Source organism: Falco naumanni, assembly GCF_017639655.2.
Source record: "Falco naumanni isolate bFalNau1 chromosome 21 unlocalized genomic scaffold, bFalNau1.pat SUPER_21_unloc_2, whole genome shotgun sequence".
In the NCBI taxonomy this organism is placed as follows: Eukaryota; Metazoa; Chordata; class Aves; order Falconiformes; family Falconidae; genus Falco; species Falco naumanni.
In genome coordinates, this window is record NW_024427349.1 from 74666 (window position 1) to 90040 (window position 15375).

Below are 15375 nucleotides of genomic sequence, written 5' to 3' on the forward strand. Positions count from 1 at the left end.
GGTTCCGCAGGCTGCTGGGGTGCGGCTGTCAGCCGGCTGCTGGGCCGTGCTTGGGCTCTTCCTTCTCAGCTCCTGTGCGGTCGTCTCTGATGGCAGCGATACAGACAGCAGGTTTTTATCTTTGGTTCTGTTTTGTGAGCTTTGTGCCTTCACTGAACGGCTTTCAAAGCTTGTCTAAGTGCATGGGAAGGAATTCCGAAATCGTCTTTTATGCGCAGCATATCTTCTTCAGGGTGCAAAGTGATTGCTAAGTTATAAAGCAGCCCAAGGACTCGGTTAGAAATGAGAAGCCAGCCCCAAAGTACATCTCCTGAGGGAAGAGAGGGGTCCTGTATCTTCTCGCGGAGCATCTAGTGCTGGTGCCACCCAGCCCGGAGTCAGGGACTGGCTCCGAGGCTGCCTGGAAAATCCAGGCGAACAGAAGGAATTCCGTACTGACATGGCGATCTCTCCCCAGGCCGTGAGACCAGGCTGCCCCTGCGCATCAAAGGGAGCGGCATAGGGCCCCAGCTGCGCTTCAGCTTTGACCAGCTGGACATCGGGAAGGTTTTTGTTGGATCAGCCCAGAGCTATGAGGTGAGCAGTGGGGTTTTCCGGGGTTGGGGTGGATCCTGATGGCTCCTGGGGCAGCGGTGAGCTTTGTGGGCCTGCGGGATTTCTGGCAACGCCGGCAGTTGTGAGCACGGAATATTTGACGTGAGTGAAATGTGGGAGGTTTTGTGGAATCTGGATAGTTTTGATGGGGTCTGAAGGGTGTGTCTGTTGTTCCCAAAGCCCCAGTCGCTGCTTTTTGGCAACCTCCCTTTGAGACCAGCTGGGAGGCTTCGTGCGGAAAAACCAGCCCTTGACACATGAAAGCAGCACCGGGTCAAAAAGGTCGGGATCCAGAGGCTTTTGTTTCAGCCCTAGAGTCACTGCACCTTTGTACCCTGGCGGTTAAAAAGCAGCTGGCACAAACGTGTTGTGTTCCAACTCGAGTCCGTTGCAAACACCTTTCCGTGAAGTGCATCCTGCTGGTTCCTGGCGCCGGAGGGAAGCCGGCCAGGCTCCCCGCGCAGAGCTGCCCGCGCAGGCACCGGGAGCGCTGTCCCTGCTGAGCAGCCTCCTGCCACCCTTCAGACCTGGTGCCCCTCTGGCTCTACGAACAGAGCAGAGCAGTTCTGGAAATGAAGCAGAGGAGCTTTCCCTCCCCCCACCCATGGTGGCAAGTTTTCTGTCAAAAAAAAAAAAAAAAAAAACAAACACAAAAGAAACCCCACCCAAAACCCAAAAAAAACCCCCAAAAAACAAACCCCCAAAACCCCAAAAATCTAACCCCCCCAAAAATACAGCAACAGAAAGAGGTAGAAAATGAGGCAATACGTCGTGCCAGACACTTTCAAAAGCTTGACTGTGGCAGGGAAGGACATGTTAAGGGGTTTTCTTTCCAAAATATTGTGCGCTCTATGCATTTTTAATGCTGATACTTTATGGAGGAGTCTATTTATATAAATTATTTTTTTTTTCATTACTTGAGAAAATGTGAATAAGCAGATGATACTGTAGGTGCTGTATGGAGCAGCCAGACTGGAGGTAAACCTCAGCATAGGATCCCTAAGTGCAATTTGTAACTAAGGTGTAAAACACACGAGCAGTTTTCCAGTTACCAGTGCAGAGTTGGAATAGGTGAATGTTTTCAACAGCAGCTGCATGACTGGAAAATAAGGGCTGTATGTCTGCTTCTGTCTCAGTTTTTCTGACAGGTTTTGTGGGGACAGAAATTAGGGAAAAAACCTCCAGATCAGGTAGTTGGGAGCGCAGAAATGGCAGGATGTCACCTGCAGCCATCGGAAACTGTAGAGCTTTGCTTTTGGGTAGGTCTGGTGACCAGCAGCGTGCTGGTACTCACAGGCAGGTGTGGGCGCTCCTGGCTGAACGTGAAGAGAGCTGAATCTCACCAAGCGCCGCAGGATTGCGTCGCTTGTTGGAACAGTAAATAATGGTAAATTAGCAGATGATGGCTGTGAATATTTGTGAAAGAGAAATTCTTTAGACTAGGTGGAGCTGCCATGCACCTCACTCTCGCCCTTTCTTGACGTGTCTGGTTGAGCAAAGACAGAGAGACTCTCAGATGAAAGAAAAGAATAAAATGAGCCTCACTGACGTACCCTAGCAGAGCCGGGGAGTGCTGCTGAAGCTGGTTATAGGGCTGTCCCGAGGTATTTTCCACATCAGATGAGCTTGTTGGCGGCAATGGGAGCTGAATGTGTTTTGCCCTGGGCGGGACTGGGCTCGTCTGGAGCAGAAGCAGTGAGGTGGCGATGCGCTAGTAATGCTGCGACCGCCCTTTGCTGCTCTTTGGGGCAGGTCTGCATCGCCTTGGTGATGCTGAGCACGTCCTCTGCACTGCAAGGCCCAGTGGACTGCTCTGTGTCAGTGGAATAAGCCCAGGGTGACTCCGTTTCTGTGAAGTTATCGCTGTTCTGCATGCAAAAGCCCAAAGGAAGAACCTGTCCCGTTGCGTGTTCTTTAGCTTCAGCCAAGCAGCAACACACAGTATCTTCTGCCTTTTATAGATGTCTAATTAGAGAAGAAATCAGCCTTCTGTAAGGAAGGAAGATTCCTCATGTATTTCCATTTTGATTTCTTGCTGCTGCAGGCGATCCTGTTTAACAAAGGAGTCATCGATGCCCCCTTCAGCTTGGTTCCTCCAGCGACGGCTCTGGGCTCCTGCTTCTCCTTCCACCCCCAGGAGGGCATCATTTCACCAGATGGCCTCCAAATCCTCCGGATCTCCTTCAGTTCCACCATCCTGGGGCCATTCACAGAAGAATTCCGGTTCAGTGTGGGTGGATCCCCTGAGCCTGTGACCTTGACTGTCAGGTGAGGAGGGTTCTAGGAGCCTGGTGGGCACATCTGTAGCCATCTCTGGGTAGTCATCTCCCACCTACCTCATTTGGTGATGGAGCAGAGAAAAAAGTGTTGTCTAATGTCTTAGTCGAGCACGAGGGTGACGGGTTGGTTTGAAAGCCACTGTGGTGCTGAGACCAGCTTTTATCTGTCCCGGTGGTAACAAAAGCTGAATGCTTTGCAGTTCTTTTTAACCAAGCCAGTTCCTCCTCTGCCTTTGTCCTTACAGGGGCTGTGTCATTGGACCGACTCTCCATTTCAATGTACCTTCCCTCCACTTCGGCGATGTCTCCTTTGGTGAGTGTGCCCTGGGCTTGGACCGCAGGTCGGGAGGTCTGTGCCTTACTGAAATGAAGCACTTGAAGAGCGTCTGTCGCTTGTGTTCCTCCACAGCAGCCTTCAGGGTGTTAAAAGCAGGGCTGGCGCTTGCTCAGGTGGTGTTTTGCTGTTGTGAGAGCAAACAGGGCCAAAGGAATAGCAAGCCAGTATTTTTCTGGTGCCCTCAGAGCCTGCTCAGCCCCAGCCTGCCAATCCTTGGCGGCAGAATGATGGTGAAAGCCCTTGTCCCAGAAGGGCCCGGGGGTTGGGGCTGAAGGAGAAGGGCGTTTGAGCCACACGCTAGCCTGTGGCTGCTCAGGGCGAATGCTTACCCCACTTGACCTTTAGTGTGAGATGTTGATTTGTGCCGTGAGGGCTCCTCGTTATCACCTGCCCAGTAATAAGCCCAGGCAGTAGCTCTGCGTTGGGCACTGATGTCCCCAGAGATGTGGGCTCCTTCTCCTTCCCCAGCTGAAGCGCTGACGGAGCGGGTGGCTGAGCCCCAGTGTCTCCATTGAAATGCAGATTCTGATTCTCCATCTCGAGTCTCACAAAAGGCTTTTTACTGAGACGATCTAAAGCTTAAATGTGAAATCAATTGTGGATTGATTGAAGGGCCGTTATCATTCTGCGCCCTGGATGCCTCTGTGTTTTCATGATGTTTGTGGGCTTTTTAAGTAAGCTCATTACCTTCCCCGAGCCACTTCCCCCTCTCCCTGCGTCACCACTCTGCCACTGCTGTGTTTCCTTTTGAATAAATAAACCCACAAGAAACGCACCGGGCAGGAATACGGTTGTGTAATAGGAGATTCATCCTACTTAATCTGACTTCGTTAACAAGGCCTTTTCAGCTGAAGGCAGCTATTGTATTTTTGCTTCTTGTAACTGTGCTGCTGACTGTTGTCTGCCTCTGGCGACTTCGGTCCCATCTGGGGCTGTGCAGTCTGTGCGTGTCCTTTCTGTGCCCCCCCTGCCCCCCGGCCGGAGTAATTGCTGGCGGTGGGCAATGCTCACTGCTGATGGGCACGGGAGAAACCTCTGCTGTGCCTGCAGGTGGTTTTCCTCCCTGTCTGTATGCAAATAGCGCTTGGTAAGCAGGGCATGGGAGGTGTCTCCTTCTGGCAGAGCTGGTGTCCGCTCCAGAGCAAGCTGCGGGCTGGTGTCCTGCCTCTGCAGCACATCCCCTGCCACCCAGTGTGGTTGTATCACTGGTATTCCATTAGGGAAAGCAAGTGTCAGAGCTAAAGTGATGCCAGGCGTTGCGGGCAGTAATCAAAGGCAGCGAGGATGTGATGTCCCCGTTTGTTAGGTAAGGCGAGACACGTTCCTGCTCGTTTCTAAGGAAGCGTCAGGTTTGCCTGCAGTGGGGTGGGCTGAGTTGTCCTGTGCTCAGTCGTGCTGTGCTCAGTCTGGCTGCCCCGAAACAGGAGCTGCCTTAAGGATCCTGCCTAGGGAAGCTGCATCAGAGTGCTGTGCATCATGTTGTAGTGCCCAATTTCGTCCTTCCTTGTTCTTGAAGAGAAGCTACAGTAAGGAAAATCTGCTACTTTCATATATTGAAAACCGGGGGAATGTTCATGGAGTTAATGGGGAATTTTACAGGCTGAATTTTCAGGATAAATGGTCTGTCTGGATGCACGCTCGTCAGCGAGAAAGAGTTGGGGCTGGTTTGGGGGCAGGTGAGAGGGTTCCTCACAGTTAAAGAGAGACTTGTGCTCTTCAGCACCAGCACCGCTGCCCATTGCCAAGGAAGCAAGCTCGGCCGTCGAGAGAAAAGGCAACTTCAGCCACAACTCGCTCCTCCCTGAGCTTCTCAGTTACCTGCCGTGCACATTGACAAGAGCTCAACTCCAAGCAGGGTTTTATCCTAACAGGAGAGTTGCAGCAGGAATCACAGCGTAACTGGGGACTTAACTGATATTTGTCTCACCTTCCCAGGCTTTCCTCACACCCTGTCGTGTCGCCTCACTAACACCTCCTTGGTGCCTGTGACTTTCAACCTTCGCATTCCTGGCGATGGCTCGGGACAGCGCAGCGTCACCAGTTTTGCTCAGATTTCAGACAACGCTTGCCTGTCCTGGAGGAAGGGAGCCCAACATCACGTCAAGCCAATGGAGTTTACCATAATGCCTTGCAAAGGCATCATCCGCTCCCAAGGAGCCCTGGATATCCAGGTATGGGATGAGCCCGGCCATACGTGCTTCAACAGGTGGAGCTGCAGCGTCAGTGACGCGCGCGAGGGCTGCAGCGCTGCTGGCTTTGGGCATAACCAAGTAAGAGATGGGCTTTTGTTAGCTGAGGGACTCTGGGATGGAGCAGCGTTTTGTTTCCAGAGTCGTAAGCCAAGGATCACGTATCGTGTGGTCAAGCACAGAAGCCGTGCGTGTGTTTCTGAGCTGCTTAGAGCGATTTGTTTGATTTGAAGGGGGCCGAGGAAGGGTGAGGGCGGAAGGTGGCTGTTGAAAAGAGAGATGCCATTGCATAAAGCAGTTTGCTTTTCTTCCCGGTCTTATTTTTCCTCTCCTGTTGAGCAGGATGAGTTGCATTCACTGCAGCGGGGGCTGAGAAAGCTCCAGCAGCCATGAACAAACTGCACAGCTTTTGCTGGGCCACGTTTTGCCCTCAGCTTCCCACTGTAAAGCTGAACTCATTCTGGGAAAGTCAACAGATCTCCCCTGGGTTCCCGCTATTGTAGTTGAGATGAAAAATTGGTCCCTTAATACAGTGGTGAGTAGACCATGAGTTGTGCTTTGATTTAGCTTACACGTGCCCTGGTGTGCAAGGTGTATTTCACAGGTGGGGTTTGTCAGCAGAGTTTTGTTCCTGGGAAAGGCAGTGGTCCACACGTGGAGCAGCAGCAGAACCAAGGCAAAACGCTCCCTTTCCTTAGCGTGGAAGGAGAAGTGCAGGACACCACGCGTGCGTGGCTGATGGCTTCTGGGAGTGCTGAAGTGTTTGACGCTGCTCTTCTCCTCTACCAGGTCACCCTGTGTTCCAACACGGTGAGGCGATACGAGCTGGCGCTGGTGCTGGACGTGGATGGTGTTGGCCAGGAGGTGTTGGCGCTGCCTCTCACAGCCAGGTACCGGCGCTTTCCTTGCAGCTGGCCACCTTTCCCCGCGTAGCCAGGCCCAGCACGCTGCCTGGCGTGTGGTGTGCTGGCTGCCGCCCCAAAGGAGAAATGGTGCTTCATGAGCTGGTTCTGCCCAGCTCGCTGTGAGCACAGCCGTGCTTTGCCAGCGGCCGTGTTGAGGAGCACCTGTGCTCAGTGCTCAGGGCCGTGCCTTTCTTGTTCTGTTTTGAAGGCAACAGTGCTTATATTCCTTGTTGGCCTGTCGTCTGGGACTTGAGGAGTAACGAGTCTGCAAAGGGCTGCCCCTGCTTCTCCCTGCAAGCGGTGGGCTTGTGCTGGGTTGGCCCAAAATGCAGCATTTGTTTGGAAGGCAGCGAGCAGCCTGCTGAAAGCTGGGGTCTGGCTCAGTTAATGAAGGCGTGTGCAAATGGGAAAGGGGCTTATGGCAGGACTGGTGGGGGGAAACTAAAGGGGAAACTCGTCCTTGGTGTGGCAGGTGAGCTCAGCTTTCTCTGGTTCTCTTGAGCATGAACGTTCCCAGACTTAAGCCAAAAGCTGCTCTTGCTGCAGCCACGCTCAATGGCGTTGCGCCGCAGCGGGTGCCAGTTTAATGACAAGAGGGACGCAGTTCGCTGGTGCTGTTCCCTCTCCCAGGCGGTCAGCCAGGCGGTGCCTGGGCTGCAATTTTGTAAAACGAGTGGGAATGGGAAGAGTCAGTGTGTGGGCTGGTGGGTGGAGGACCCAGGCAGCTGCAGGAGCTGGGAGAGGCTGGTCACCCAGTGCGAGAGGCAGGCGGTGCTGGTGCCCTCCATCGCGGGGGCAAGCGGCTGAGGTTTCAGGCAGGGCGAGAGCGGTACGGGAGAGGAGGGAGTTGCTTTTACTGAGATGCTGGAGTCTTGTTTTCCTTGAGCTTTGGGGAGCGCTGATCCTCAGCGGGAAGGCTCCCGCAGAGCTCGTGCCTTGCTGGGACTGTGGGAGGGTCCTTGCCGGCCTCCCGGGGCAAAGGAGGGGCAAAGCTTGATGAGAGAGCACTGGGGCAGGGCACTGGGCAGCCTCTGCCACGGGAGTCTCGGGGTCTGCCCCTCCTTTACAAGAGGCTGTTGAGAAAAAAGAAGTTAGAGGTGAGTGATTGCTGTAGAGGTAGGAAATGTCTATCTGGCAGAGACAAATGCCTTGTGTCTGTTTCATGCTGTTTGGGGAGTGAACAACTTCTACAGCCTCTCAGTGTCTCTAATTCCCTTTGGTCATCTCTTCACCCAGGTGTGTGGTTCCTCCGCTGCACGTGCTCAGCCCTGTTCTGAGGTTCGGACGGTGCTTTCTGAAATTCCCTTACGAGCGGACACTGACCCTTGTGAACAACAGCGATCTTCCAGGCTGCTATGCAGTCCTTCCTCAGGTTTGGCATTGCGTTCGCCTCCTGCCCTCCAACGTCGTTATCGAGGGGTTTATTAGGAAAAAAAGGGGGTTTGGAGAAGACCTTGCTGTTTAGTGTTCAAACCTAAAGTTTTGCAGAGAACGGGAGGCTTCCTGAATATGAACTTCAGGAGCGGTTTGAACTCTTTAGGAAGCAGTTTTGGTTCTAGTCTTTGGGGTGCTTTCATGCAGGAGAACTTTGAAGGTTGTGAAAAGCGGCTGCAAGGAGGCCACCAGCACCGGAGTGGGTGTTTGTGGGTGCAGCAGCTTTTGGACCCTGTGAGGATGCTACTTAGCCCCATATACATCTTGCACCTTGTGTTGCGCTTTTCTGCTTTCTCCTAGGGATTTTTAAAAATGTGGGTGAATTGCTGCTGTGGTAGATGTTAAGGAGCTTGAAGTTTCCTCAGACTCTGAGGTTCTGTCACATTCTGACAATTGTTGTCTTTGATTCTGTCCCTTACAGGAGCACAAGGAGGATGCTGCTGTGTGGTACTCCAGCCCTGTGCCGTGTGGGATTATCCAGCCTCACAGCTCGGTGGAGATCCCGTTTACGCTGGAAGCCCAGGCGATAGGAAGGCAGGACACTACTGCTAGTGTCTCAGTGTTTGGGAATGAAAGTTTCCCGCTGGTGAGTGCTAGGCGAGATGCGTGCCTTTGTGTGACTCATCTTGGTGGGGCATAAAGTGTACAGGGGTTCTGCCAGGGAAAGGGAGAAGGTCATAATATGTGGCTGGTGTGGACAAGGAAAGAAGGGGTTCGTGGCATAAGTAACAGCTAATACCTAGAGAAGGGTGGTGTCCTCTTAGGTGTCTGAGATGTGTTTAATTATGGGCGTGTGAGGCGGGATAACAAGCCCAGCCTGAAACCCAGAACATTGCTGGGTCTCTCGCTCTCCTGCATTATTAGATGAGCAGCAACTGCTGCTTCATTAGAACTTTTGTGCAGGAGCACACGGGGACATTGCTGCATGCCGCTAAAGCAAGGGCGGTGTAGGAGGCCGTGCTGAAATGATGAATTCTGTAAAGCTGGATTTAAGCTTTCATGAAAGTCAGGTCCATCCTGCCTGAGAAATATCCATCGTATCTCTTTGCCAAAAGCCCCAGCCAAAGATGCATGAGACTCCACGCTGCTTGCATCTGGAGCACAGACTGTTTTTGTTGGTTTTTTTTCCCTACCAAACTTGGAAAGGGGTGAGGTGAAGCATTCCTGGACTAAAGCCTCCTACAAGACATTGGCATTCAGGCATGTACAGCAGCAACAAAGCGTAGGCAAGAGAATGTTGTATGTGGTGTCCTGGCTTCCACTGGCTGAAACAGAGAACAAATTTAGTTAATAATTTAATTTAAAAACCTTTTGAATTTAAAAGGAGATTAACTTTTGAAGCAGCTGTTTTAAAATGTCTTGTCCTCTCTCTGAGCATGGAAGGGGATATCAGAGGATTCCTGAGAACCTGAAGCTTTCTGTAATGGAAAGGAAGGCTGGCATTTTGAAAGCAAATGCAGGGATATAAACTTTTTATAAAATGAATTGAAACGATGATGCCAAATCCCCTGGATGCTACTGATCATCTCACCCCGGGCTGCTGGGGATGTGCATGTAAACCAGTCAACAGCAAGGCCAGGCAATGCAGGCTTTGCAGGGAAGTCTCACGTTTGACAAAACAGTTGCTCGCAGATAGAAGGCATGCTTCCCTGGAAGAGGAGGGTTTCTCCCCACTGGAATAGCCAGTTGTTTAAATGTCACCTGGTTTTTGAGCTGCAGGTCCCTTGAAAAGCTTTTACCCTTGGGCTAACAATTTATAAATTGAAAGTTGACCTTACGGTAATCTTTTCTATTTGGACATGAACGTGTCGATGTTTTGCCCAAAGGGCGAGCATTTCAGCTGGAGAATCATAGCTGTCCCTAAAGAAAGGACTAGCTGCGTTGCATTTTCTATAGGTCTGTCTTCTGGTTGCAGTGCAGTTCCAGTAGTTCCCTGGTAGCTGACGCACCCAAAGCTTTCTGGGCTGGCAGAAGAGCTGGCTGTCTTGTTACATGTCCTGCGCTGGTGGCAGATCCTACCCGTACGGCTGCAAGTCTGACCTTGGGAATCGCTGCAGCGTGTTCCAATAGAACTTCAAAGCTCGTTCTTGCCTTAGGCTGGGGTGCCCAGTCTCGATGCCTGGTCTTTACCACCGTTTCAGGCGGAACGTGGTACAGATCTTTCATCCAGGTTGTGCAGAGTCCCTCCACAGCTCTGTTGTCAGGTATTTTGTTTGCAGGTGACCACGTGCCAGCTCCAGTCTGGTGTGTATCATCTGCATGAAGGAGCTGGTAAATCCCAGCCCTGGCGTTACTGGTGGCAAGGCAGCCTCGTGTGCCGCGGGCAGGGGGTTTGGCAGCTGGCCGCTGTCAGAATAAGCGGGCACTCGAGCACAGCTGTCCGCCAGGGTCAGATGCTCTTCGTTCCTAAGTGATCAAATGTGACATGACCTACCTGTTGACAAAGCCAGCGGTGCTGGGGGGGGCGTGGGGGGGTGGCTGATGGCTGTGTCTGTAGCTGTGGCAATACTGCCGATGGCAGAGCTGCCATCTCTTCTTGCTGCCTTCCTTTCCCTGTGCCATGTTGCCTGTAACGCTGTTGCATGGCATTTTTCTTGTCCCTTTTAAGAACCCTGTAGACAAAGGGGTTGGGGTTTTTGAAGTCCTCTCCTTGGTGGTGAGGATGCGTGGTGTTAGTACACAGTCTGACAGAAGCCAGCTCACCTGGGCATCCTCCAGATGTTGTTCTGCTCATCCCCAAAGGGCTCTGCCCTACCTTTGCTGCTGCTGTCCCGCTGTCACCAGGAAGCTGAGCTGGCTGGCGAGGCGCAGCTCTTCCCTGCAGCTCCTCCTTCCTGGGAGCTTTGGGCAGCATCACCCAGACATGCATCGTCGTGCATGGCTTCAGTTCCTTATTTTTGAGGCCCCAGCCTTGGTAGGTGATTTTTTTTGGTGCTTAGTTGCACGCAGCGGTGCCCTGTCAAGGGATGAGCATTTCTGGATGCTGCTGCTTCTGGCTGAGTTGGGCTGGTGATTCTGACAGCTGTCAATACCACTTCCTTGAGCCAGACATCATTAAAGGTTGTACACGGTGGAGGCTGGTTTCTTTTTCGGTTAAATCGTACTCTGTGCCCTCCAGTGAATCGTACAGCGTCTGGTCAGCATTGGGAGTTTTATGCATTCAGATCCTGTTGAAGTGTTGAGGTGTTTGGAACCAGTGAAATCCACAGCAAGACTGGACAAATTCTCATTGTTTTTAATGATGTGGGAAGGTGGTTTAGCAAAGGGATCTGTGTTCCTCCTCCAGTAGTCTGTGCCAGTTCTGCAAGGAGAAAGCTTTTTGGGTCTGACTGTCAAGAGAAAAAACACCGCTTGAATGATGTAATGAATAATTAATGCCTGTTATTCGTGTCATACCGGCAATACACCTAGGCACACATCAGAGGCCATAACTTGCACGATCTCTGCTCTGAAGAGCCTGCGTCGCTTCTGGCTTGTGCTGGTTTTCAGAGGTGCATTTTGGGAATGTCAAAGAAGTAACTGTCCAAGTGTCGCTGTGCAGCAGCAGCGATCAGGGAGGTTTGGGGCAAGGCTGAGCGGCAGAAGGAGCGGGAGCAGGCACAAGGCAGAGAAAGGAGAGCTAACTGTGGAGGAGGTCTGGAAAGGAAAGCGTGGGACCCAGGGTTTCTCTGTCCCCTGAGAACGGGAGCTTGTGGCTTTCAGATGGGATCGCTCCCGAGCCTGCACTTGCCCCGGGCCTTCTGTTTCAGCCTTGCAACGCTGAAAACTTCCAACAGCCGTACTTATCGCCTCGTCGAGGAGGACCCTTAGAGCTGTCTCATTTTTTAACTTCCCCTGCTTTTTTTTTTTCTTTCCTACCTGCTTCCTGGAGCAGAATGTCTCTTTAGTGAGCGTTGGAGAAGGACCAGTTGTCTACGTGCATCCAAGGGAGATAAATTTTGGCAGTATTGAAGTTCTGCAGGATGCGTCCAAAAGTCTCCACCTCTCCAATCAGGCTGTCATCCCTGCATCCTTCTGTGTAGAGATGGTAAGTATCTGTGGGGCTGTTTCCCAATGAAAATTGACTGGTCTGTAGCAGCCTGTGGCTTGATTTTTACATGCAACGTTTCCATATTGCTGTCTCGGAGAGAAAGCAAGATATTCCGTCCCAACGCAGCGAGAGGAGCCTGGCTCTGGGGGCAGTTTTAGCTGGGGCACCCCCTCAGTAAAGTAGACAGCTTGCATAGACGTTTGTGCAGAAAGGAGTCTGGATCATCTTTACAGGTTTTCGCTTTGTTTTCTGGAGGGTATTTAACGGAGAGTCGTGTCTTTGGAGCTCAGAGATCAAGAGGCCCCTGTGGCCCTTTGCTCCTGGAAGGGCATGGATTTCCCGACACTTTCCCCATTAGGTCTGCGTTTGCTTTGTGTCAGACTGCTGTTTGTGACAGAGTCTGGGGTGTGAAGTTTGTCCTCGGCCTGCTTGTGGTGAGGTGAGTTTCACACCTGCTGGGGGCCCAACCAGCTGTGGCGTTGCACAAGCACAGAACGGTAAGGGTTGTGTAGCTACAGAGTCTGTGGGCTCCGTCGCGTTGCAGAGCATCTCCGGGGGCCAGCCGCAGGGAAAGGCTGTTTAACTGATGGAGGCCGCAGCTGACAAGCTGCGTGGCAGGTGGCAGGAGGAGGTTGGGTCGCTGCCCTGGCAGGGGGGGCAGGGCTGGTGCAGCCAGGGAGGGCTCCGTGCGGAGGCTGGGTGGGATGTGCCGCTCGCTGGAGGTGGGATCTGTGAGGGGCTTAAAAACAGGGTCGGGGGGAGGTTTGTTCTGCTCCACGCTGGGTGGGTTGGGTTTGTGGAGCTGGTTCACCCAGGCCTGGCTCTGTGGGCTTGGCTGGGTCTGCGGGTAAAGCATCAGGCAGCGTGCGAGAGGCCAGGCTCAGCCCCCTGGGCCAAGGAGGAGGGGGGCGAATTTCCTCCTTGCGGCTTTTCCAGCTGTTTGGGGGACAAAGGTAACCTCCAAGTGGGGGAGGGATTCCCAGGGCAGCTTTCTTTGAATCCGCCATGAAAACCCGCTTGCCATCTGTGGCGAGAGCAAGCCACCAGGGATGGCTGGTACTGGTGTTGGAATGATGGGTTTGCATGCCTGTCGCAGGCAGTGACCCGCAGAGCTGTTCGGGTCCTGCTGCCCCGGTGCAATGCCTCCCCTCCTCCCCGGGCAGCTCGCGGTGTCGCCGGGGGGCTTGCAGGGTACATCTGCCCCTCCGTTGCCTCAGGGCCCTAACCCATGGGACTGGGCAATAAAGCCTGTCGTGCTTCACCGCCATCCCTGCCAATCCTGGGGCCGATCGATCACTAGGGCAGTAATACGAGGCGGCTCAGGGACGGTTTCTTTCCCTGCAATAAAGACGGGCTCTGCTTGAGCAGTGGCTTGGACCAGATGATCTCCAGAGGTCTCGCCAGCCCCAGCTGCTCTGTGACTCTGTGTGTGTGTGGTGATCCCCCCTGCTGACTCCACGGGGCCGAGTTCCCCCATGGTGAGCATCTCTGCTTTTCAGGGCAGCTGCTGCTCTCATGGAGACGTGCCAGGAGGCAGGTCCTGGGGACCTGCTCCATCAGCCGCTTCACCAAGGGCTCTTCAGCCAGACTGTGGGCACGGTGCTGCTGAGGCTGCCTGATGGGAGCAGCGCGGGCGTGGGCGAGATGTGCCCGAGCTGCGCCCTGGCCCTCAGCAGCTGCCTGCTCTGCTGCTCTTTTGCTGCCCCAGTTGAAGTTTTGCCCTTGGCTGCCTTACGCTGCCTGGCAGCTCCTTGATGGGAAGCAGAGGGGACTGAATAATTGTGGAGATAAAGCCCGAGATGCAGTCGGGTGTCAGGGTGACGCACACGTGTCCATCTGAGAGCGGAGCAGGCTGGGCTGTGCCTTAGCCCTGCTGATGGGTGACACGGGCATCCTTCATTCCCCCGTGTCCCTGAACCCAAGCCTTGTGTCCTCTAAAGCGCCAAAGCCGCTGCTCTGATTCCTGCTTGGAGGTTGCTGCAGGGTGGTGAGCCGTGATTTCCCTGTCTCCCATTTGTTGGCCAATCTGCAAACGGTGGCTGTGAGGCTCAGAGGTCACGGTCTCCACTTGAAAGAGCGAGTTATTGACTGAAATTTTCACAGGAGCGTTGCATCGGGAATGTTATGCGCACTGACCGGCAGCTTGACAAACTGAATGAGGTTAACTGAAGGGGCAGCAACAGGGCAAACGAAAGGCTGGTGTCTTGTTTGAAACAGAAAAGGAAAATGCTGTAATGCAGCTGGCCGTGCTGCCACCTCGATGGTACTCTTAACCGTCGAGTGAAAATTGCTCTTCCTGTTAAGGCAAGCTTGCTGCTCGCTTTGGGGGAGACAAGATCATTACCTGAGCAAGCCAGGATGATTTGTGGTGAACTTCACCTTGGGATAGTGACTTCAGGAATTACTTGCAGTTCCCCTCAGGCACCAGCTTCCCTGTACCCCTCTCCTCTCTGCTGGGTGAGTTGTGTCTGTTCTGTTCTCAGCTGCAGGGAGCAGCAGGGAGCATCTCTGCCACCAGAAGAAAATAAATAAAACCCCGCCAAATCTGTGTGTTGAGATGGGGCTTTTTGGGTGGGAAGAGGGGTGTAGGGACTGCATACCTGCGTCCTCGGTTGGCTTATCCCTGCTTGCCAGGGTGTCTGCAGATCTGCGACCCTTGGGACCAGTGTGTCGTCCTGTGCTCACCCAGCGAATCCTGTGTCTGTCGGGTGTGCTTTTCCCTGTCAGATTGCTTTCCCAGCTGCCAGGCAGCCCAGCCTGTTAGGGAATCCTCTGGATCCAGCGAGGGGGGGATTTGTGTCTGTCTTGGGTAAAAATGACTGGAGCAATGGGTCAACATGAAGGAGCTGTTGCAGCTTAGCTGGGGGTTGATGTAACCTGCTGACAAAAGCGGCTGTTTCTCCTCCTTGCTCCGCTGTCATTTTCTTTTCCTGCCTTCTGAAGTGTCTGATTTTTGCCGTATTGACAAGTGCCAAAGGCTTGTTATGGATTGATGGAAGTGTTTGCTCTCCCTGCAGAAAGGAAAAAGCATCGTTCTTAGATCATTTCCTACTTGTTCTTTGTCATGCTGTCTTCTCAGGGATCTTTTGTGTGACTGCTAAGGTTGTCATCTCTTGGCATCACAGAAGGCAGCTGCGTATCACGTCTCTGTGATCAGGAAAGAAAAGACAGGCCTAGGGTGTAATTTTTCTTAATCAGTGGCAGCTTTCTTCTGCCTGCATAACCCCCGTGCTGGGTCTGTTATGTGCTACCGCAGGGTGGCAAATGGTTTCCCAGTGCCTTGTAACAAGGAGGAGAGAGAAAACCTTCCTTGGGGTTTCCTCGTCTCATGACAGTCGTAATGCGGGGTGCTGTCTCCTTCAGCCTGAGCCCTGAGCTCCCTGATCCAGAGCCCTGTGCTCCAGGTGAAGCTCGCTGCTGCCTGGTTTCCAGCAGTGCTTGTACAGCCAGCTGGGTTGTCTTCAGGAGGGTGCCTGGTGGCTCAGTGCAGATCCCCTTCTGCGTTCCCAGGGATGAGCTGCTGCCACATTCAACTTAGACCAAGATTTGGTTGGTTGGTTTTGTTTTTTTTTTAAAAAAAGCTGTACCTGGTTATCTTGTCACTGGT

The 15375-nt window shown here is 53.0% G+C and overlaps 1 protein-coding gene across 1 annotated transcript in view; it reads left to right on the plus strand.

Annotated features, from left to right (window-relative positions):
- Nucleotides 1-13523, plus strand: part of LOC121081935 (hydrocephalus-inducing protein-like) — a 57061-nt gene extending 43538 nt beyond the window's left edge. Inside the window, exons 12-21 of the mRNA XM_040581284.1 lie at nucleotides 458-576; nucleotides 2639-2862; nucleotides 3119-3186; nucleotides 5146-5381; nucleotides 6189-6289; nucleotides 7541-7676; nucleotides 8160-8324; nucleotides 11613-11765; nucleotides 12149-12207; nucleotides 13268-13523. Coding sequence (XP_040437218.1) covers nucleotides 458-576; nucleotides 2639-2862; nucleotides 3119-3186; nucleotides 5146-5381; nucleotides 6189-6289; nucleotides 7541-7676; nucleotides 8160-8324; nucleotides 11613-11765; nucleotides 12149-12207; nucleotides 13268-13523 — 1517 coding nt within the window. The remainder of the gene's footprint in view (nucleotides 1-457; nucleotides 577-2638; nucleotides 2863-3118; nucleotides 3187-5145; nucleotides 5382-6188; nucleotides 6290-7540; nucleotides 7677-8159; nucleotides 8325-11612; nucleotides 11766-12148; nucleotides 12208-13267) is intronic.
- Nucleotides 13524-15375: the final 1852 nt, after the last annotated feature.